Consider the following 24,384-nt stretch of genomic DNA (forward strand, 5'->3'; position numbering starts at 1 on the left):
TTAGGTCTTTACATGTCTTGTTAGATGCTTTTTGTTGTTCTTCTCAGGCCTCAGAAGGATCATGTAGCATTTGGGGATAAAAATACAGCCAAGTAGTCCTGCACTGGAGGCTAAGATAGCAAATATCTCCACTGCTACCATGTACTTGCCTCTAGTACTTAAGTATGTTGGGATAAAAGCCATCCAGACACTGCAGAAAACCACCATACTGAAGGTGATGTACTTGGCCTCGTTGAAACTGTCAGGTAGATTTCTTGATAAGAAAGCTACAGTGAAGCTGAGACAAGCCAGAAGTCCCAGGTAACCAAGAACACAGTATAATGCAATTATTGATCCTTCATTACATTCAATTACTATTGCTCCAATTTCTGATTCAGTGTTATGATATGGGAATGGGGGAGCAGTACACATCCAGACAAGGCACAGGAGGGTTTGAAGAAGAGAACAGCTAAGGACTATAGAATTTGACAAACTGGAGCCCATCCAATTTCGGAGCTTACTTTTGGGCTTGGTGGCTTGGAAGGCAATGACAACAGTGATGGTTTTTGCAAATATTGAGGAGAGGGAAATAGAAAATGTGATACCAAAGGCAATATGTCGAAGAATGCAGGTGAACTTAACAGGCTGACCAATGAATAGTAATGAACAGAGGAAGCAGAGCATGAGGGAAATTAAGAGAATATAGCTCAGGATACGGTTGTTTGCTTTGACTATGGGAGTATGCCGGTGTTTAATGAAGATTCCCAAAATGAAGGCACCAATGAAACAGAAGAATATACTGACAAGAGTCAAAGATATTCCCAAAGGCTCCTCATAGGACAGGAAGGTTATCACTTTTGGGATGCAGGCATCTCTCTTCTGATTGGACCAATTGTCCTCTGGGCATTTTATACAGTTATCCATATCTGAGAAAAATAATAATAATAAACCCATTTTTCCCCAATTGCATACATTTTTGGACAGTACCCCAAATACTAAATAGGTTACCCTATATTGTGTATAGATTCCAAATCCATGCATAACCCCATCTTTTTTACTAATCTGCAGTACAAGTTTCTACTGTGGCCCAGAGTGCTCAATGCTCTGATGGACATAGATCGATTGATTGCAGATATAAATTTACTGCATATAAATTTCATAGAGGCATGCTTGGGCATAATTTGGACAGGCCTTGGCAATACTAAAATCTACATGTATTCCCAAATTCACAACGGGATAACACATATTTTGAAAAATTTACATGTTGGGATTTAGACTAGAAAATGACCTGGTGAGAAGATTCATTACTGTTACCGTCTCTGTGGATAACCACGGGAAATCATCCCATGTCATTCTATAGTGCCCATCTCAACCTCAGTTCTTCTACACAAGCATTCTTCAATGCAAGGCTTCAGAGTCAGTGGTTGTGCCCCTTCATACTCTGATTCTTCTCTCTCTCCTTAAAGAATAACATGGAGATGGTTTCTTGCAGTTATCTGCAGAGACAGGAATATTGATGAATTTTCTCAATATGTCATTCTCTAATTTAGACCTGCTCAAAAGCACATATAGAGTTTTTAAAAGTGCTTGTTTTGGACAGCCCTTTATAGGGAGAATTAGGGAAACTATTCTCCTTAATTCTCCATTGCTTATATACGCCTCAAAATAGAAAAATACAAAAATCCACTTTGTATTTTATTAGCAGCATAAATTTGGGCATCATTCCTGCTATATTTGTTTGGGGGTGGGGGGGGGACTGGTGGCTGCAGCTGTAGGCACTATACTTATTGTGGCAGGGAAATCCCTTGCCACAATAAATGTAGCAGTTGTGTCTACTTACAATGTAAGCCAGCATTTTGCTGGCCTACATTGTACACGTCTCCTACTGGCCTAGGGAGATACTTACGACCACCCAGGTTCGCCTAAGGCTATGCCTAGCCTTAGGCAAGCTTAGGCAGGCTTGCAGGCCTCCCTATGCTCCTAGAGGCACCTCTAATATAGGTGGTCTGCCTGGGAAGCATTTTTTAAAAAACGTTCATCCTGATTGGCTGGTTAGACAACTGTAGGATGCCTACAGCTGCCTACAATTGGGACACAGTTTACAGAATCCAAGTTTATGTGTACAAGTTGTGCCTGGAAATTCAAAGTGATGATATAGATAGATTGGGGATGAACCTGTTATGGTTTTGAAGCAAAGGCAAGTAAACTTAAAGATGACACTTGCTTTCACAAGCAGCCAGTGTAGTTTTTTTTGTAATACGGGCTTACATGATCCGATTTCTTGAGGCCATAAATGAGAAGGACTGCGGCATTCTGGACAATTCTCAGTCATTTGATGGTTTTCTTAAAAGATCCCAAGTACATAATATTGCAAAAGTCTAAGATCAAAGATTGAACCAGCAGTCAAAAGGAGAAGAAATCTAAATAATGTTTAATGATATGAAGTTTCCATATAGTGAAAAAAACATTTTTTTAACCTGATCATTAGTGTGATCTTCAAAAGTCAGGCTTTGGTCCAGGATGACACCAAGGATTTTGATTGTAGAATTAATTGGGTAATCTGACCCTTTTAATCTCAAGGAGATATTCATGATCTTGTTATTGGGACTTGCCCCCCAAAATTTAGTTTTTTCCAAATTCAGTTTTAGTTTAGATTATGTAGTCCATTGTTCTACTTTGGTAAGGACTGTTGTGATGAATTGTTCTGTCTCTTGAGTCAGTGAGGTTATGGGAATAATAATTGTAATGTCATCTGTGTATATATATGATTTCAGTTTTAAATCAGATAAAAATAAGAAAATTATTCAACAAAGAGCAATATAGGCTCATAGTCCAATCCCTAGTCCTAGGTCTAGTGGACTATTGCAACATCCTCTACCTACCATGTCCAGGAAATATGATAAAACAATAACAGACTATACAAAACACAGCCCTCAGACTGATCTATTCACTAAGCAAATATGACCACATCACCACTGCCTACCTAGACTCTCACTGGCTACCTATACAAGCGCAAATTCAATTCAAACTATACTGTCTATTATTCAAAGCAATAAATGGCACTGCCCCCACATTTCTAAACAATCACCTAAACTGGAACAACATAACTAGAGAAAGGAGAACTCAGACCCCATTTACCTACCCTCCACTCAAAGGTACTCAGCGCAAGAAGATGTATGACAACCTACTAGCGATGCACGCATCGAAATTTGAGCACTCCATCTCCATCATGCTGACAACAATGAATGACTTCAAATCATTTCAAAAAGAAATCAAAACCCTGCTATTCAAAAAATGTATCTAGATATCAATTCTCATCCCCTTGTCCTTCCCCTTTCTTGTAAATTTCCCTCCAAAGTCTCTACAACTCTTGTAATTTTCACTCCAAAGACTCAACCATGTAAGCAGCACTCTAACTTTAACTTCAAAGACTCAACGACGTAAACAGCACCCTAACTTCCACTTCAAAGACTCAACCAAGAAAACAGCACCCTAAATTGTAATTTTCCTGGAAATGCCCAGTTAACTTCTTTTGTAATCTGCCTAGAACTGCAAGGTACTGGCGGAATAGAAGTCACTAATGTAATATTTCCCAATGATGCCATATAGATGTTGAGGATTGAAGGGGAGAGTGGGGAGCCCTGTGATACTCCACAGGCATTAGACCAAGCCTAAGAGAAAGTTCCTTCACTGTAGACCTGGTAAATATGTTTTTTTAAGAAACTCGTAAACCAATTTAGTACTTGTCCAGAAATGCCGATGGAATCAAGGCATCTAAGTAGAATGTCATGATCAACAAGGTCAAAGGCACTGCTCAAGTCAAACTGCAGTACCAATGCACTTTTTCCACAGGAGAACAAATGGAAAAGATGATCGATCATAGAAGCTAAAACTGTTTCGGTACTGTAATTTGTACGAAAGCCAGACTGAGAATCATATAGAATACTGAACTTCTCTAAGTGTTTCATGAGATCAATGTTAACTAGTCCTTCCATTAGTTTAAGAAAGAATGGTATGTTGGCAATAGGTCTGTAATTGACAGTCAAGGAAACAGACTCCTTAGAGTTTTTAATAGGAGTCACAAGGATATGACCAAGTTCCACCAGGAATTTGTCAGAACACATACATGAAGAAACCCAATTAAAAAGTTCAGCTTTGAAGGAGATGGGAGATGAATTCATAATAGTTGATGGGCAATTGTCCAATAGGCAATAGGATTTTACAAATTTTGGGTACAGCTTGAGAAATAGGTTCCAATCTGGATTTTCAAAATGATTCCAGATCATGTCAACAGCTGAACCTTCTTTTTCTGAGGCAGTTGGAGTGATTGGTAAATCTACACTTGAACCTTCGAGAGACAATCTCAATTTGTGAATTTTTGTAGCAAAAAAGTCAGCTAAATTTGCAGCAGAAGGTGGAAAGTCTGTAATAGAGCCCTTATGTAGATCAATATGAAAGAATTGACTAAAAAGTTCTTTACTATTTAAAGTAGGAGAATTAATTTTTTTGAGAGTAGTGTTTGTGGCACTTTTCTTTAAACATTCTATTATATTCTTTAACCTTTAGTCGTCAAGTAAGTCTATCCTCATCTTTCCCTGATTTGTACCATATTCTTTCCAATTTGTGTAATTTTCACTTTAAAATCATTAAATCATTATCATACCAGCTGTCTGATAAATGTTGTCTTTTCTTACGTTCTTTCAAAGGTGCAATATATAACGTACCTTTTCTCATAGCTATGAACATTTTCCTTTTGGTTAAACATCTTCATAATGTGTATCCAGGGCAGGATTAATTCATCAAGGGCCCCTAAGCACCCAAGTACACTGGGCCCCCTGCCCTGTCCCACCCCACCATGTGACCAGGTGGAAACAGGAAGCTGTGTCAGAGGGAAACTTTGGGTAAGCAGTACCGCTTGCACAATTACAGTTTCCATTGCCTTTCTTACCCACGTTGCTTGCTTGTCTTACTTTCCATCGATGGGGGGGGCCTGCATTGCCGATCAGGGTGGGGCCCGCATTGCCGATCGGGGGTCCCACGTTGCCAATCGATGCTGGTGGGGCCCATCGCTGTTTAGAAAAAAACAATGTTGATGCCCTCCTTCATCGGGCCCCCTGACCATTTTGGGCCGTAGGCACGTTCCTACTTGGCCTATTGGTTAATCCTGCCCTGTGTTTACCTATCCATAGGCAGTTGACATGCCATGCATCACTCACCACTTTGGCTGGTGATCTCTCCATCTGGACAGGGAATGCAATCATAGCAGCAGATGGGCTTTCCTTTCCTGGCCAATTTCCTGAAACCGGGAGGACAACTCAGGCTGCATTTGGACTGTGGTGGTACCTAACAATGAGAAATCAGTATAAATTTCTGGACAATGGGTTTTGAAATGCAGTATTTCATAAGGACATATGAGTTGCCATACTAGAACAGATCAAAGGCCCATCAAACACAGTACCCTAGTTCCAACAGTGGCCAATGCAGGTTACAAGTACCTGGCAAGATCCCAAAAGATATGTCCAACTTTCAAATCAATTCATATATTTCGGGCTCCTTTTACAAAGGTGCGCTAGCGTTTTTAGCGCACGCACCGGATTAGCGCACGCTAGCTGAAAAACGACCACCTGTTTTTGCACTGTTTGTATGCTTGCTTCACAATAAAAATGTGTCAAACCCCAAAAAAATAAAAAGAGGTGGCGGTAGCAGCTAGCGCGCGGGGTATTTTAGCATGTGCTATTCCGCGCGTTAAGACCCTAACGCACCTTTGTAAAAGGCGCCCTTTATCTTTTTGAATGTACAATATTATAAATCTATTCAATAAAATAAAGTACTGAGTTAAGAACCTTGTTTAAAAAACCACATAGGGCCTCTTCCATTAAACTGCGCTATCAGTTTCTAGCACAGGGAGCCATGCTGAATGGCCCATGTTGTTCCCGACGCTCATGAACATCGGGAGCAGCGCGGCTCTCTGCGCTAAAAACTGCTAGCGTGGTTTAATAGAAGAGGGGGGATAATGTTTATTAAAGTGTGCTGTTACTACTTACCTTGACCCTGGGACACCTGGAGGAAACTTTACTTTGCTGCCCCGAGTCTCCCGCAGCAGCAGCAGGCGCTCATTGGTTGAATCGGGCTGGCACTAGGAGAGACGGACCCCTGACGCTATCGTGTCCGTCTCCATAGATTTACTTTAAATTGAACACCGCTGCTGTGGTTGTGGCTGCAGGGCATGGCCGAAGGGGCGCCCTTTGGGCACGCCCCTTGAAGCAACGAGGAGCTGAGGAGCAGGAATTCAGGTCATATAAATATTAATCCGCCAGGTCATGGGGAAAAGAAAAATTAAACCTAAGAGTTCAACACCTGCTTTAACTGGTCCCATGGATAGGCATTTGACATTTTCTATTAATCCTCCACAAACTTTATCTGATATGACATCTCCCATATTGGGAGCATCAATGAGTCCCCTTGAAAGAACTCCCCCCCTTCACCCAGTATCAGGTGATAGCGGGAAAGCCATTCTCGCTATTTCCACTGAATAAGTGGGACCCTCTGCTCAGACAAGTAAATTACCTTTCTCTGAAATACCTAAACTACTTGAATTTTCAAGTGTAGTAGAGGATCAACCACCTGCAGTGGAAACACAGGATATTACTCTTAAAGATTTGTGGTTAGGTATATCTAGAGTTGAAGGGATTCTCAGAGAAATGGTGAAACAAACACTGGACTTTTCAAAGTCTGTGTCTCAAAAATTTGAAAATGTTGATTCCAATTTGAATTGTTTGGATAAAAGATTAAATGTGGTTGAAACTCAAAGTAATACTCTTCAAGCTGTCTCAGTATCTGCTGTTAAGGATTCTATGGTGTTACATTAAAAAATGGAAACGATGGAAAATGTTTATAGAGCGAGAAATCTCCACTTGGTTAATTTCCCAGTAACTCATTTATTGTCTCCTGAAATTTTGTTAAGGAAATATTTTAAAGAAATACTGGGATTACCCAATGCGGAAAATTTTCCAATAAATAATTGTTATTATGTTCCGCAAAGGAAAATACAATCTGCCCAGGAGGTGGACCACCTGGTAACTAATGAAATAAATTTAACAGAGTTTCTGGAAGATAGTCAGTGAGGATGTGATCCAGAGTAGGTCCACTCTGGTAATAACATGCATGAGTGAGATAGATAAAATGTTAATAATGAAAACTTACTTCAAAAATAGATTGACAAAATTTTGTGGAGATTTGGTTAGAATTTTCCCTGATGTCTCAAGAACTATGCAAGTAAGAAGGAAAGAATTTTTAAAATTAAAAACAAGAGTTTTAGCTCTTGAGACATCATTTTATCTAAAATTTCCATGTAAATGTCTTGTAAAATTACAAGACATTGATCATGTATTTTGGGATCCCATTCAATTGCAACAATTCTTATTAGCTAGAGAACAGAAATGAGTCTTTTTCTTTAAGGTGTTTCACAACTGAGAAAATGGAGGATGTTAGAGTCCCAAATAGTAGGGAAGGGTTTAAGATTCACAAGGATGAATCAAGAACCAATTCTTAGTTTTCTTCTTATTTTTTTGTAATTAGAAATTGTAGCATGTCTTCCCATTGTTGTGGGCTTGGAAAGGAATTTTGTTTGTATGTATAAATATTGTTAATTATGTGAAAAAAACCTTTTTTTCCTGGTATCATCTGATATTGTAATTATTAAATTTGTATAAATAAAAATAATAAAAAAATAAAAGAAGCCAAACTCAATGCACCTGTTCAAAGACTTTTACTAAAGGGCAAGTGTCCAGCATTCTCCTTGCAGCATCCACACAGACAGCTCTTATTTCAGATTGGGATGAATCCGGGTTCATCTAATATCAATTGAACTTCTTTGCCTGTACTTTACACAGAACATGCTGCCTACCATGCACTGTTTTGACCCAATTAACTCATTTTGGCTATTTCTATTTTTGAGAAAATTTTCTTCTATTTACTTCAGTCTTTGATGTGGACTATAATAGCTATTGTATTCATTTATTTCATGAAATATGTCATACTTTTCTTTCTTTTGTATTTCTTTATTTGTTACAATTACATAAAAAAATACAAGTATATCAACTTCAAACATAGCATACAAATGCTCAATAAATAAAGTCCAAGGCAATAATTTATCAATAATCAAGTCCACATTAAAAGTTTGTGAGTGCCAGAGCTTAAAAAGGAAAAAAAAAATGTTTAGCATCTTGGCAGGTAAAGAGATGTGGCACATTCTTTAAATCATCAGTTACCCTCTCCAGCAAAACAAATAATAGTTTTTAAGAGGGCTGGGTCCAGAAACACATATTTGTCACTTGCAAATGAAATAAGGCATTTACAAGGGAATTTTAAGAAGAAGGTCGCACCCACCGCTAAGGCCTTGGGCCTAAGCAATAGAAACTGCTTCCTATTTATCTGAATCTGCTTAGAAACATCTGGACATATTTACAGTCATTGGCCACAAAGCAGAGCTTGTTTCTTAGTAAAGTATAACTTCAAAATAGCTTGTTTCTCTAGTTCTGTTTTGAAAGCTACCAAGAGTGTAGCATGTTTTATAATTGTGTCCTTAGATGACTCAAGAAAATGAGACAAATCCAAACTGTCTGACGATACTAGTTTATCTATTTCCCCCTCATCTACCACCTCCTTAGAAGCCCTCGGGATGTAAAAGAGGTTATCAGGCTCAAAAGTACCCACATTAGAACATTGCAGAATCTCCCTCATGTACATTCTTCCTAGCTCAAATGGAGATAGGTAATGTGTGATAGGAAAATTTAAGAAATGAAGATTTTTAGCTCTCATATAGTTCTCAATTTTTTCCATCTTGGCATGAACCAATATAAGAATTGCCACCTCCGGATCAGACCTTTGGTCCATCAAGTCCAGCGATTTGCACACGCGGAGGCCCAGCCAGATGTACACCTGGCGTAATTTTAGTCACCCATATCCCTCTATGCCTCTCGTAAGGAGATGTGCATCTAGTTTGCTTTTAAATCCTAGAATGGTGGATTCCGCAATAACCTCCTCTGGGAGAGCATTCCAGGTGTCCACCACTCGTTGCGTGAAGCAGAACTTCCTGATATTTGGCAGAAACAGTACTCTGTACATTACTCACTGATTTATCCAATTTATCTAATGTATTTCCTAGCTCTGTTATTTGAGTTTCATGCTCATTCATTTTAACTGCTGTATCAGAGGAGAACTGGCACAATTTCAAAACATAGGGAGAACACGAAGGCTTGACTCCACAACCATTTGTACAGGAGTCTAACCTTTTGTTCCCACCATACCAGATCGATCTGAAACACTAAGGGCTCCTTTTACTAAGGTGCACTAGTGTTTTTAGTGCATGCAGGATATTACCACGTGCTACGCAGCTAGAACTAACGCCAGCTCAATGCATTAAAGCCCTAACGCAGCTTAGTAAAAGGAGCCCTAAGTCCAGTTATATCAGACAATTGTAAGGAAGAGGTTACATCCTCAACCTTGGAAGGTGTCTCTACTCTTCCAACAAAGCTTAATGGCTGGGGAGGTGGTGATGGCTCCCCTGAGGAGAGGGAAGCAGACTGTATACCTAAAGTTACCTGCTCTTCCAACCATGGCAGAGAAGAGACCATAAGGTGGCAATCCATTGGGCCCCCACCTCAGGCTAGTAGATGGATTTTCACCTTTCTTTTGCCCATGGTGGAAGGAATTGATAATAGTCCACCCCCGACTTCTCATGTTCTACCCAATTCAGGAGAAAAGTGGTCTTCCTGTAATAGTAGCAAGTGACTGCAATAGGTGTCACACAATTTTTTGTCCATCTCCCTGTTAAGGTTCTATTGCTTATAAGAGGACCCATTTCAATTATTTCTGATATTTTTGGAGTCTTAGGGCATTATTTTCAGTTCATCTCAGAAATGTGTTTTAGTAATTTAGGCTCCCTTTTAACAAGCTGTACAGTCGAGTACTGTACTGCAAATGCTCCAACGCCCATTCAGTTCCTATGGGTGTCAGAACATTTAATTATTCAAAATGTTGTGTGATTGTGGCACCAAGGTACCCCGCTCTTCAAGCCCAGCATACACCCAAAAAGAGGGAGAAAAAGCCTCAGACCAATGTAACAGTATGGAACCAAAAGGTACAAATCAAAACTGTTTTTGATACTTTCACTGGCAAGAAAACTCCCTCACAGAACAGCTCAGGTTTAGAAAAGGGCAAAATCACCCGGAGGCACGTTCAAGAACTTAGCTGACAAAAGATGATGAGCTCCAACCCTGTCATGTCTTCTGCAATCTTCCTAGAGGAACAAACAATACAGCCTTGAACGTGCCTCCGAGTGACTTTGCCCTTTTCTAAACCTGGGAGCTTTTTTTTGCCAGTGAAAGTATTAAAAGCAGTTTTGATTTGTACCTTTTGGTGCTATACTGCTACTTTAGTCTGAGATTTTTTTCTCCCTCCTTTTGTGTGTATGCTGGGTTTGAAGAGGGGGTACCTCGATGCCACAGTCATACAGCATTTTAAATTATTATATGAACTTATATGTTGTGTGTCCTCGTATAATTTGTCAGACTGTTGGGCTTATTACAAGTATGGGGGGAGGGTAGCAAATGAGATTAATTGGAACAAATCAACTAATGCCTCTCACTCCTTATATTCTTAAATATAATTTAGCAAAATTCATGTGGGAATCTAAAAAAAAAAATATGCTATATAGGAGTTTGGTTTTATATAAATATAGCTGATGCCCCGGCGTTGCACGGGTATTTAATTATAGCAATAACACTGTAAATGGATTCAAATAAAGATACTTTATAGTGGTGAATGAAATTATTTTTTTACAGCTTTATAAAAAGTACAATATTCAAATTATAATGTGAAATATTTGACAAAATGAATACAATACAACTAACACAAAACTTGATTATAAACAACATTTTTCGTTTCACCTCCATGAGCAAGAACATATAAATTCTTCGGTGAAGAGACCCCCAGAACATATCACCCCAGGTAGTGAGGGATCTGCATACCAAGTTTCGTTCAAATCGGTCAAGCCGTTTTTGAATTACTGTGAGAATGACAGCTTTTTACTTTTTTTCCATTGACATGAATGGGTGAAATCTGATGTTCTGTTTGTAGCTCCGCCCACGTGTGCAGGTGGGCCGAGAGACCCCCAGAACATATCACCCCAAGTAGTGAGGGATCTGCATACCAAGTTTCGTTCAAATCGGTCAAGCCGTTTTTGAATTACTGTGAGAATGACAGCTTTTTACTTTTTTTCCATTGACATGAATGGGTGAAATCTGATGTTCTGTTTGTAGCTCCGCCCACGTGTGCAGGTGGGCCGCGAGACCCCCAGAACATATCACCCCAGGTAGTGAGGGATCTGCATACCAAGTTTCGTTCAAATCGGTCAAGCCGTTTTTGCGTGATCGCGGCACATACACACACACACACATACATACACACATACATACCTCCGATTTTATATATTGTCACGACCCTAGCCCTAAAGCTGGACTCGTGCCTAGCCGTGCTAGGACTAAGGTCACCCCTAAAATACAAAACACTAATGGAAGAGGCAAGGTAGTGAGCAGTAAGAAAGAAATTACTGACTGCCCCTTTAAGTCTGAAAAAATCCAGTTGCAGGGAGTGGAGGTTGATAAGAGGAACAGCCTGGAACAGCCTCTGAGACATACCTCTCCCTCTGCTAGTCCCCAGCTGAAGGTGATAAGCAAGAATTCAGGCAAACCTAAGCAGGCAGGACAGATAACTCCTCCCCCTCTGAAAACAGGGCGTGGGAAGTTGTGCAATATAGAGGCTGCCCTCAGAAGGAGAAAGGCAGTCTTTCCTGGGCCAGCTGGAGGAGAAGATCCTCCTGAGGGAGCACTGGAGTCCCAGGATATAGAAATGACTGAAGCTGATACTGACCTTGGGACCAGCCAGCAGACAGTACCTGAACCCATGGACTGGACACAGACAGAAGGATTGCCTGAAGATTCCTGCATGGACTTGAGTTAAGTGGCAGTTCTGTATGAACTATAAGATAGCAGTGATAAGCTAATGGGATGCTGTTCAAGGTAAACTGCCTTGGGAAAAGAAAGAGGCTAGTACTGCTATGTTCATTTGGAACAGAGAAAAAAAAAACGTTTGTTTTGTTCCAAACTTTAAGTGACTGAATACCTGAAGTTTATGAGCTATGTTTTGGCTGGGTTAAGGTACCTGAGGGAAGTAAGTAACTTTGGGGAGAATCCACTTACCATTTGGGTGAGTTAGTGGAGCCATTCGTGGCATTCTGTTTTGCAGAAAAGTTTAAAAGGTGGATTCACTTACTCCCCTCCTCCCACATCAGCTTAGCTAAGCTGATTGGGAACAAGCCAGCAGAACTACAAGGCTTGGATATAGCACTAGTAAGAGTGCTAGCTTTATTGTTGCAAGCCTATTGGAGTTTTATGGCAGCAGCATTTTTGTGCGAACGTTATTGGGACCAGCTAACAACAATGACTTTTGGACTATGTAATATTTTCTTTACTTACCTGAATTAAGGTGATAATTGAGCTCTTTTTCCTTGAGCTCTATTGAACTTTGTTTAGTGGCTGGACTTTCCTTATTAACGGTGGAGTCAGGACTAGCTGTACATAGACTCCCCCATGCCACAATAAAGTGCTTTATTTTTGAACTAGGATTTGAGTTTCTTTTGTGACAATTATGGTTCCAGTATTATCAAAGCTGTTCCAGCAGGACTTCCTACTTGAAGGAAGCACGCGAAGGTGGAGTTGAAGTGAGCAGAGTCCGGGGAATTCTGAAGATACAGGTACCGGCTCCGCTACAATATATAGATTAGTCAAATGTTTTAAAATTAAATGAAGAACACATATTATAAATGACCCACAAAACAGCTGGTCTCTTTTACACCTATTTTGGAGGGGTCATATTGAAGCTATCAAGATGGTAATTGACCCCAAAATTAGTTCTATTGTAAGTATGATCTCAAATACCTTATTCACTGTCTTTATATTAAACAATAGAAACTATCATTTCCAAATTTCTATGAAATAATAAACTACTGTGCATAGCCTTCCAGAACCTGCATCTGAGCAAAGATAAAGGGAGAGTTAAACCTCTTGACTTTTCTCTTATATCTTCAGGCACTTCAGATGTCCATGGAAACTCAATAGTTGCAAGATAATAATTCTATGGATGCTCCAAGAGGAGCTAATTTAGAAATAGCCCAGATCTCTTCTTTTGCATGTTCCCTTCTTCCTTCAATCTATAGATTTTGTTTTCTTCAGATAGGACTATATTAAGACTTATATCACATACAATAACCAGTGTTCCCTCTAAGCGGGCGGGTGTTGTGAGCAAACTTTTTTCACTGTGAGCTAAAAATATCGGGCGCCAGCAAGTTATGAGCCAAATAAATATGTTGTCAAAGTTGCTGATACATGAGGACGAGGTATTCAAAGGAATTTTAGGCCTACACGCTAAATTAAATAACGTTGTTCAGGGATGGGCGATACAACACACAGGCCACAGCTAAACCAAAGTAGGCTCCGAAAGCATGAATTGCCATTGATGCACCTATATCACTGACCTGAAAAAAAACAAAACAAAACCCCATACACTGCACATAAACATTTGCTTCTATTGCATACATAGAGGACCCTCTTTTCATGAGGATAAAATATCTCAAAAAGGATCACCATGCTTTAATTGAGGCATTAAGGCCCATGGTGCCTTAAGTTAGGCCAGTGTTTTTCAACCTTTTTTGGGCAAAGGCACACTTGTTTCATGAAAAAAATCACGAGGCACACCACCATTAGAAAATGTTAAAAAATTTAACTCTGCCTATATTGACTATATATAAAGTAATTCTCTTGAATAGGAATCAAATAAACACAAAGAAAGTATTTTATAATTACTTTATTACAAAATAAAAATTATAAAAATTATAAAATACTTTATTCAGTGCGAAACCTGGGCCTGTTTAGCTGAACACAAAGCTGATATTCTGGCTGGAATCGAAGAAAGACACACACGTAGCTCTTCGTCAACAGCTCTCAGTCTCTCTCTGTATTTGGTTTTTATAGCATACAAAAATAGACAAATATACCCTCCATCCTTTTTATTAAACCACAATAGCAGTTTTTAGCGCAGGGAGCTGCGCTGAATGCCCAGCGCTGCTCTTGACGCTCATAGGCTCCCTGCGCTAAAAACCACTATTGCGGTTTAGTAAAAGGTGACCATATTGTAAAATATAGACAGCAGATATAAATTCAGAACTGTGCATAGTAAGTGAAGGGAAGTTTTCATCTCTGGGAATTTACCCAGTTAACTATTAAGTTATTTGGGCAAATTCCTTTGAAAACTGTGGTAATACTGCCTCCACTTTGCTAAATTTAAAATAAAATCATTTTTCCTACCTTGTCTGGTGATTTCTGGTTGCACTTTCTTCTTCTGACTGTGCATCCAATCTTTCTTCCCTTCTATCAGCCTGTATGCTTTCTCTCCTCCACACCTCATTCCCTCCCCCAACTTTTTCTTCCTCTCTCCCTGACCTTTCTTTCTTTTTTTCTGTTTCTCTTCTTTCCTTCTGTTTCCCTGCCTGCCCCCTTTCTTTCTTTCTCCCTGCTGTTCCCCAAGCCACTGCCACTGCCGCTGCCATCGGGGAACAGGACCCACCAATGGATAACAGGCCCCAAAGCCGACGCCGACGCATGCTCTCCCTGCTTCGGGCTGATCAGCATTCCTCTCCCCGACGTCAATTCTGCCATTGGAGAGGAAGCTCCGCCCAGCCAGGCAGCGATTGGCTGGCCCGAACTTCCACTCTATAAATGGTGTATTACTCCTAGGTGTCATTCAATGTAGTTGTTAATCAACCACTAGGCACTCTTTAAAGAATCATGCCTAGTGGTACCTAACCATCCTTATCTACCAGTAGGTGTTAAAATCTTACGTGCAATGCCGTTTAGGTCGTGGTTTTCTTGGCCTAAACGAGTAAGCTTAACGTAGGTGCATACTGGTGCCTAACTTAATCTCATGCCCAAACTCTACCCCAAATCTGCCCCTAACCATGCCTGCTTCTCAGGAGGCACTGGTAGGCTCCTCAGTGTAGATGTCATTCAAAGTGGTAGGGTTCTAATTGGCAAATTCATTTTTCAGAATCTTTTAAAATTGGCTTTTCATCTTGCTTTCAATTATCAGCACTGATTCAATTAAAAAATTAAGTTAGGCACCTGGATCAGCTAGGCATGCTGATTTAGGCACCTAACTATAGGCATCTTTTTATAGAATCAGGGCCTAAATGTTTTTATGCAGTGCTGAGATATTAACTGGACTGAATCCATTGATATTTCTATATGGTTTAATACTATGGGATCCTTATTATCAAGCTGAGCTAGCGGAGTTAGCACGTCGGACATTTCATCACATGCCCCCGTGGCCGGCTAAAATCTAATGCCTGCTCAATGCAGCCATTAGTGGCTAGTGTGGCAGGCGGTTTAACGTGCGGTATTACGTGCTTTAAACCCCTACCGCAGCTTGATAAAAGGACCCCTATATTTCAAATAAACAAAATTGATTAGATTCAGTAAATGGCACTCAAGATGGTGGAAAAAGCAGTGATCAATGCTGTTCGATAATAGGCACTCAAAGATGAGCACCCATTATAGAATTAATATTTGCGTACTAATTTTTACACCCAAATTTGAGCACCATGACATACTCCTGCTGAAACTAGGGGCTCCTTTTACTAAGCTGCGCTAGCGGTTTTAGTTTGGGTACACATCTCCAGTATTCTATAGCACTGAATATAGAATTTGGGAATGCCCCAGATCCATCCAAGCATTTCCCATGACCACGCCTCCTTCTGTGTTTTACAGTATGGGATTTGGGTGCACATTGCTATAGAATAGTGGATAGCACAATGTATGCACTTATTCAAATTTGGTGCCAATTAGCGCCATATAGCAGGCAATTATTTGAACTGTCTTTTAGCAATTTAGTTGGGCACACATAAGAACATAAGCAATGCCTCCACTGGGTCAGACCCAAGGTCCATCGTGCCCAGCAGTCCGCTCACGCGGCAGCCCAACAGGTCCAGGACCTGTGCAGTAGCCCTCTATCTATACCCCTCTATCCCTTTTTCCAGTAGGAAATTGTCCAATCCTTTCTTGAACTCCAGTACCGTACTCTGTCCTATTACGTCCTCTGGAAGCGCATTCCAGGTGTCCACCACACGGTGGGTAAAGAAAAACTTCCTAGCATTCGTTCTGAATCTGTCTCCTTCCAACTTTTCCGAATGCCCTCTTGTTCTTTTATGTTTTGAAAGTTTGAAGAATCTGTCCCTCTCTACCCTCTCTATGCCCTTCATGATCTTGTAGGTCTCTATCGTGTCTCCTCTGAGTCCATCCATCTTGGATCACTGACAACATTGGTTGTAATGTATAGAATCCAGAGAAAATATATAAATGGGATATTGTTACAAATAGGAATCTGGGGAAATTCTATAAATGGTGCCAAAACTTAGGAGCATCCTACCAGTTCCTAAGTTAATTGAGAAAAGCCATTCAAAACAGCAAAAATGGTAAGAAAAAAGTACCTAATGGCACCTAAATAGAAGGAGGAAGGGATTTGTTTAGAATTTTTTGGCTTCTTGCCAGAAGTACAGATGGAAGCTGCACATGAGCCTGGAAACTGAGTTATTTGTTTAAGAAGGAGATGTGTGCCCTCAGTGGTTTGAAGCCTTCCAGGGATCTGAGAACTGTGAATTTGTTTGTTTAAAGAGAGAACGCTAGAGATTTGCAACTGTGAACTGTGAATTATGATCAAAAGGAGATAACATCAGTGTTTGCAGAACTGCAGTGTGAAAACTTTGTTTCTGTTGAAGTCCCGGGATTGAGCAGCTAAGTACTTGGCTTGTCTATGTGTTTGTTTTGTTAAATGTATGTTCTTTGTATTACCACACGCTTAGACACTGGGGAGTTTAGTGCTTTTGGTTTGATTTTGTCTCTACAGCTAGCAATACCTTAGGTTTTTTTCTCCCATGGGTGGAGTTTTTTCCTGGGTAAGTGCAGGCTGTAAGAGGAGCTGATGATTATAGCAGGTCAGCTGTATAGCTGAATACAGAGGCTCTGGCATTCCTAGCCGGGCCTGTAGCTCTGAGGCTCGTTTTGGATAAAAGGATTGTTTAACTTAGATGAAGCCTTCTCTTCCGAGTGTCTAAGTTATTTTGTCAGAGTAGATTTTTGACCTAAATAGAAGGTGCCAGAACCATGTCTACATAGGCACTTTAGGCCACCAAATGCCAAAGTAGGCATAGCCAATACTGGAAGTGGTATAGGGCAACCTAAAGTGCCTTTGTAGGCACAATTCATGCAAAGATAGGTGTTGGAAAACCCTGGCCTACATTTCCACTGCCTATCTTTGCTGGGTGATCCTGAAAATAGTGCACAGCTTTCTGGTTCAGCTGATCATGGCAGGGGAAAACCCTGGTCATCTCAGATAATATGAGTACCCCAAACCAAGGCTTTGGGGAATCCTGATGGATCAGCTGATTGGGGATTGCCCTGATGTGATCAACTGAACTGACAAGGTGATTCCCATTTTCTCTCTCCCTCTCTCCCACCCACTGATCCACAGCCCTTCACAAAAGAGGATCCCCAGCCCTTCACAAAAGAGTCCTCTCTCACTATTCCCAACACCCCACACACTCCTACATAGCCCCTGATACCCCTCCATATTATCAACATTCCTCATCCCTCTACTGACATCCCCACACACTCCATCATACCTTTTGTTGAAACATCTGTACCAGTATGGCAATTCATATGTTATGTTACTTCCCCCACTTCTAGGAGGGATAGTAGATGGAGCTACCTTTTTCAGGGGTTTGGATGTAGCTGTATTATTGCTCTGAAAAAGGGGAGCTATTGAATTCAATCCTATTTGCAGGTTTACTGCTCTATTGTATTAATATAAATCTGTAGTTGTAACTCACATTACAAAATATCTCACAACATACATGATATGTTTTGATGTCTTTCATCATGATTTCATATCAATTATATCTGACCTGAGTAAATGAATTCTCCCACACGATTGCCCTCTCATTGATGGTGAAATACTGCCCTGAGAGAGCATATGGGTTATAACTTCCAACAACTTCATTCCTCCGTGTCCCATTGGGTAGATAGACTGAATTTATGATTTCATAACCATTGGAGAAATCACCATTCTCATCAAAAAAGATCTCTTCATCCAGAATGTTCTTGAAGTGGACACTCTTCAAATGATGATGAAGCTAAATAATGAGGGATATATGTTCAGTAGTGTCCCTAAATGCCAGGTTACTCATAACAAACTCATATAAAACCAAATTAATTTTCTTTGTTTTTTAAGTTATGAAATGTGGACAAAGACTATATTATAATAAAATAGCTCATCTACAAAGAGAAATAAAGAAAATGATATAGAAACTAAAGAAAATACTGTCTCAATTGAGAGATTCCAGGTTTAAAGGTATATTTTTCTGACGCACAACATTTTTTGAGAATATATATTGAGAGGCTGGAGTTTATGTATACTAATGTGTGGCTTTTCGCTTTAGCCGTCGATTGGAACCATTACACCCTGAGGCAGCAGTTATGTGAAACATTGGCCATTGTTGGTATACCGGTCGGTCCTGTGAGATAAGCTGATGGTTTTCATCTATCTTTGAAGCTTTAGTGTGTATTTTGCACCACACAGAGCCTTTTATTTGCATTGTCAGGGGTGTGTTCTTATCCTATGAGGTTTAGCCTGATCACCTTAAATCCCTTATGTGGATGGTGGGAGAGTCTGTCGTCTGAGGCTTTTTCCACCTTTGATTATTATTTTGGGCCTGTGTGTGAGCACTGTTTCATTGCCTTGCATTGTCTATGTTGATATTATTGGATTTTCACTTCATTTGTGTTATTTTTGCTATCTTCCTATGACATGACCACCTATAGTGACTGATGCTTCTCTCTCCCCTTACCTCCCCTCCCCAGCAGTTTTAAGCATGTCTCTCTCTTCTCTCACAAACTCCCTGAAGTCCAGGGCCTTGAACATCTGTTCATGCTCAAGGTCTGCCAGATCCCTGAACATATACAGATGCTCAAGGATCTGATCAGCCCTGAAGTTATTACCATGTCTACATCAGCATCAGCATTCAATATTTTGGTAAGTAGAAATATCAGTCACTGCAGATGGGGAGATGGGGAGGACAAATGTGGCAACTTGACTTTAAGACAAGATCATAATTTTGGTCCCCAAAAGCTCAATTTCTTTGTATGGTTATCCAGATTTATTCAATAGCACTCACTATTCATATATAGCTATGAAATATGCAATTAATTTGAAACATCCAGATACAATACTTCAAATTTTCTCCATATATTTCATTCAAAAGTAAGCTTAGAAATTATCTTAAAGTGATTTTACCTTCCATGGCAAATAATTTGAAACTTCCTGACTTCCTTTACTCCATGTGATATTTTTTCCAGATTCTGACATGACCATGCTATGCAAAGCATGTGTCAGGGTGTACACTGCATTGTATATGCTATAGCTGCTTCCAAAGTACTTCATCTGACAGTGTTGAAACAAGTCTGGTACTTCCACAGTTCTGCAGGATCTTCTGATGATTTGGGGACATTGGTTGTCACACAGATTCCTCCACCAATTCTGAATAAATTTATTACTTGGAAACAGAGTAGAATTCACCTTCTGAATAAATTTTAACACACTTGGAATATTTTTATTTACTATTGTAAATGCCAAAGTATTGTTCTTCATGCTAAACTCCAATGAATAGGTTGATATTGTGACAAACCCAGCACCAGCACTAGCCCAGTCCCTGATAGGATTAAGTGCAGAAGAATGGACCAGATTGATTCTGGCGCTCAACTTGAGGCTGACCTCCCTTGCCCCTGTAATCAAAGTGATAGTGAGCTGGAACAGAGGCAGGCAGGTTGGCAACAGCAGCTTCCGGGCTTTAGAACAGCTAAAGAAGCCACAAGGAAAGTAGCTGCAGTTGAAAACCCCAGGCAGAGGAAAACTGCTGTTGAGCCAAAACCCATCCCCCGCTACAGGCTGAAGGGGATTGGCTCTGGTCTGTTTAAAAGCAGGCAGAGACAAACAGGAGGGAGGAGCGAGTGACGAGGGCAAGTCACTCCCACAGCCCAAGGCAGGAGAGGAGCTGTGGAACAGGGCAGCAGAGGAAAACATGCTGGATTATCCCATGCAGGATTTGGAGGAAGTCTTAACCCCTTCAAACTATCCAGTGCCAGACCAGGTAGAAGGCATGGAGATAGAAGTAGCTGGCCCTAGGGTAGAAGGCCAGTTAGAAGGTATGGAATTCTGAATGAAAGAATGCAGCAACAGGGAAACTGTGCTTTGTGTTTTCTTTTTGGCATTTCGTTTTTTTTTCCTCTCTGCTGCCCAAGTTAAACCTGAAGAAGGGGATATATATTGAGCTGTATAAGCATGAGAAGTTGGAGAATAATACTTGCCTGAAGTCTGAATCAAGTAATGCATTCAAAGACAAGTTTAGGAACCAGAGGCAGGCTGCACTGTTTTAGAGTGTAGTTGGAACTGTAAGAAAGTTACTGTGACTCCCGTTGCAGGGAGCTAATTAGATTAACCGTCTCAGCTGTGTGATTTGTGCCTGCACGTAGGAGCTGAGAGAGAAGCTGTGCTGCTAACAGAGTGTGCTGTGACGATTTTTGCCTACTGAGTTCTTGTCTGTTTGAAAATGTACTGTAAGTTTGATTTTTGCCAATTTACTATTTTTGTTCAAAGATATTGTTTTGCGGTTGCATATCTTTTGACCTGGAGGTCAGAATAAACCATTTATGTTTTCCTAAAGAACTCGTTTGCTTGGTGATATAGTGAAACCTTGTACTTACCCTATATCTCGAGGGGCCTAGACCGTTGTCTGGGGTCGCCTAAAAATCCTGAAGGTACCCCTAGTTGAAGGGGACGCGCCCGAATCTGTGTGTTTGTCACACGCCAGCCCTGGACTGCAAGGGGGTTTGTGACAATATAAAATCCCATTCAACTGTGGTGATCCATGTTTTTCCAGGTATCTGCATAATGTCGCTATATAAATTAAGGACATATTTTCTATTAGAATAGAGAATGATCACACTAGCTGATGATGAATGAATGGTATCTTTAATTTGATTTAACTTATCTGGTGGCAAGAAAATGACATGAGCAAAAGTTTCTATGAATTCAATGCAGCCATCGTTCTGTTCAATACCTTCTTTCAGAATCTGGACAGCCTTCACACTACTTTCATCATCAAATGCAATGATACCAACCCAGCTCCAGTTGAAATGGTTTAATAAACTAAGGATCCCAGCACAGAGGTGGAGCTCACTTGGGACACTCCGGTAGAAATAAGGAAACTGAAGAACATCACTCATAGCAAGATTTTGTGATGTGTAGCTGATCTGTGGAGAAAAGATAATTCCATCACCATTTATGTTGCTGTTACATTTTATACTAGTCATTAAGCCCGTTACATTAACGGGTGCTAGAATATGTCTATCTGTCTTTCTTTCTTTCTGTGTCTCTCCCTGCCCCTGTCTCTTTCTTCCTTTCTTTGTCTCTCTCCCTCCCACTGTCTGTCTGTCTTTCTGCCTGTTTCTCTTCCTGGCCCCCTTTGCCTGTCTGTGTTTCTTTCTGTTTCTCTCCCTGCCTGCTGTCTTTCTGTGTGTCTGTTTTTCATTCTCGTGCACTGCCTGCCTATCTTTCTGTCTCGCTCCATGGCCCCCTTTTGTTTCCCCCCAAAGTAATCCAAGATTGCTCCCTGGCCCCCTTTCCCTTACCCCCTCCCCACTTCCCTGTGCAGCATTCCCCCTTCTGTGTAGCAGCAACAGCATTCCCCCCTTCCCTGTACAGCAGTATTCACCCACACTTCCCTGTACAGCAGCAACATTCCCTCCTTCCCTGTGCAGCAGCATTCCCCCTTTCCCTGTGTAGCAGCAGCATTCCCCCTCTTTCCTGTGCACCCACCCCTTGCCTGCTCCCCCTGTTCCCTTCCTTTTCCCTCCCCCGTCCAGCAGCATTCATTTCCTGCTCCCCCTGTGCATATGCCCCACAGAAATTTACTTGCCTCACAGAAAAGCGCTGCACCGCGCTGTTGCTGGCCTCGGTGTCTTCTATACAGTGCGGCCAACCCTAGCGGAAACAGGAAGTTGTGAGAGGGCGGGCTGCAGTGGAGAGGAGATGTTGAGGCCAGTGGCAGCACAGCGCAGCGCTTTTCATTTAAACGCTGTGAGCATGCGAGATGGAGGAGGAGGAAAAATAGATGCCGGCAGGGGGGTTTGGAGGTCAGGGCGTGTGCGGCAAGCTGCCACTCGCGCCTGAAGATTTTAAAAGGGCGCTTGGCATTGGGAAGTTGGGGCACGTGCGGCAAGCCGTCGCTTGCGGCTGAAGATTTTAAAAGCGAGTATTTTATTTTTGAGTTGAAAGATGCGGCGGTGGCTCCTCTCATGATCCCCCATCTGCGTCGGAAGTCCGACGCAGGCGAGGATCGTGAGAGTAGCCACCGCTGCGTCTTTGAAAGAACCATAAGCCAAGCATGCGCACTTCCTATGTGTGCTACAGCTCACGGAAAACGGACGCACGCTTAGGAAGTGCTGTCGTGGCTCGTGGCTAGCGTGCTGTTTATGGTACGATGAAATGGATGTCAGAAGCATGATAGTGCAGTATTTTTGTAGCACCAGTTTTTCGTATGATTCGGGGTAATTCTAGTTAGACAAACATCTGTGTTAGTTAAGGACCGCGCCCAAATAGAAGCGTACGGAAAAACAGGTGAATAAAACATTTAAATATAATGTAGCTAAGGCCAGAAGAAAAAACACACTAAAGATTAATATAAGGAAAAGAATGGTGTTTTCTTGTGTACTTTGCTGTTGAGCTAAATCATGGTGGAAATCATGATTACATGATTACATGGAGTCCAGTTTAGGTTCTTTTGTATGTGCTATAACTGTCCTGTCTTAGGTCACCATCTTGTGCCAGTGAATAGTTTCTGTTCTTTGTTCAGCTTCCCGCCTTTAGCCTCATGGTTCTAATTGAAAACAGATGTGCTTAGGCCAGTAGGAAGAGCATATTAGACTCCATATTCCAAACTGAGATATAAAATGTATGAAGTATGAATGGCCAAGATATGAATGAAATTATGAATGTTTGGGGCCCCTGAATGTGATATGTGGTGATATAAATGATTTATAAGAAGAAACACTAAGGAAAATCCTAAAAGTAACATCTGGAAGTAGTTAAGTTAGAATTTGAGATGCTGTATCAGTCTCCAGCAGAGGGGAGGGGGATTTAACCCCCCCTTTTTCTCCAGAGTAAGCTTTCTGTGTAAGGCCATGCAATTTGAATCTGTCAGCTTAGGAGTTTTTTTTTCCTCTAAGACTCAGAACTTGTCAGCATGGAAGGGCTGAGAATTTATCAGCACCATGTTAATAATTATAGATTCTCTTGAATGTTATAATGTTAATTCAGAAATCAAAAGTAATTTTCTGAAAACTTTGTATAACTTTTAAACATGGAGGAATGTTTCTTTGTCTAAACTTTAAGACCACCCATAGAAATGTTATTGGTCGTTAAACTTGATGATGTCACTAAACCAAAAGTTATATAATAGAATGTAATGAGATAGAGAGACGAGACCATTGTGAGAAGGCCAGCCTTTGGCCACGATGATGATCTCCCATGAGCGCAACGTAAGCAATTATGCTGTTCTTTTGATCTAATAATGGGAAAATAGAACCAATAATTCAATAAATCCTGGTTATAATTTTAAAACCTTGCGCTGGTGTCATTTTGCATGTAGAATTATTTTCAAACCTGAAGCTTTCACAAATGGCGTCAATGCCCCATGCTCAGTGCGCATGTGCGGCTTACCATTTTATTATATTAGATTCCTGTACTTATGAAAATTAAATTGGAACTAGAAGTTTAGAAGACTAAAAGTGTGAATTGACAAAGTTACCATTTAGTGAGTGTCATTACAGCTTTGCTGACCTTGTAAAGATATCTGGGTAACTTACAATATATATATATTTTTAGTTCAGCCATACTCTCTTATAAGACTGCTTGTTATGCAGTTCATTTATAGGGATAAAATTATCAAGATCAGGCTTGTCTTTGTGGTTCTTCCTGGATCTCAGAAACTCAACAATTTTCTGAATCTTCTCTACCATGACTTGGATCTCTGAACGTTTGAGCTGCACAAAAGTTCAGGTTGTTCTTCTTGTTTCAAGTCTCACCAGACTTGAAACACAGAGACTAACCCTAACTTCCAGCACAGCATGGCTCAAGCTTTCAGGGATCTGAGTCTTAGTACTGGAAGTTCAGGTTGGTTTT

General features: G+C 40.7%; 1 protein-coding gene across 1 annotated transcript; it reads right to left on the reverse strand.

Moving 5' to 3' along the window:
• Positions 1-24,221, reverse strand: LOC117346267 (vomeronasal type-2 receptor 116-like). The gene is made up of 5 exons (XM_033915667.1): positions 24,099-24,221; positions 21,147-21,455; positions 18,053-18,280; positions 5,196-5,322; positions 1-905 (listed from the first exon to the last, which is right to left on the reverse strand). Exons 1-5 carry the CDS (start codon positions 24,219-24,221, stop codon positions 1-3), a joined length of 1,692 nt encoding a protein of 563 aa, XP_033771558.1.
• Between the last annotated feature and the right edge of the window lie 163 nt (positions 24,222-24,384).

This window comes from Geotrypetes seraphini, chromosome 12, assembly GCF_902459505.1.
Source record: "Geotrypetes seraphini chromosome 12, aGeoSer1.1, whole genome shotgun sequence".
Taxonomy (NCBI): Eukaryota; Metazoa; Chordata; class Amphibia; order Gymnophiona; family Dermophiidae; genus Geotrypetes; species Geotrypetes seraphini.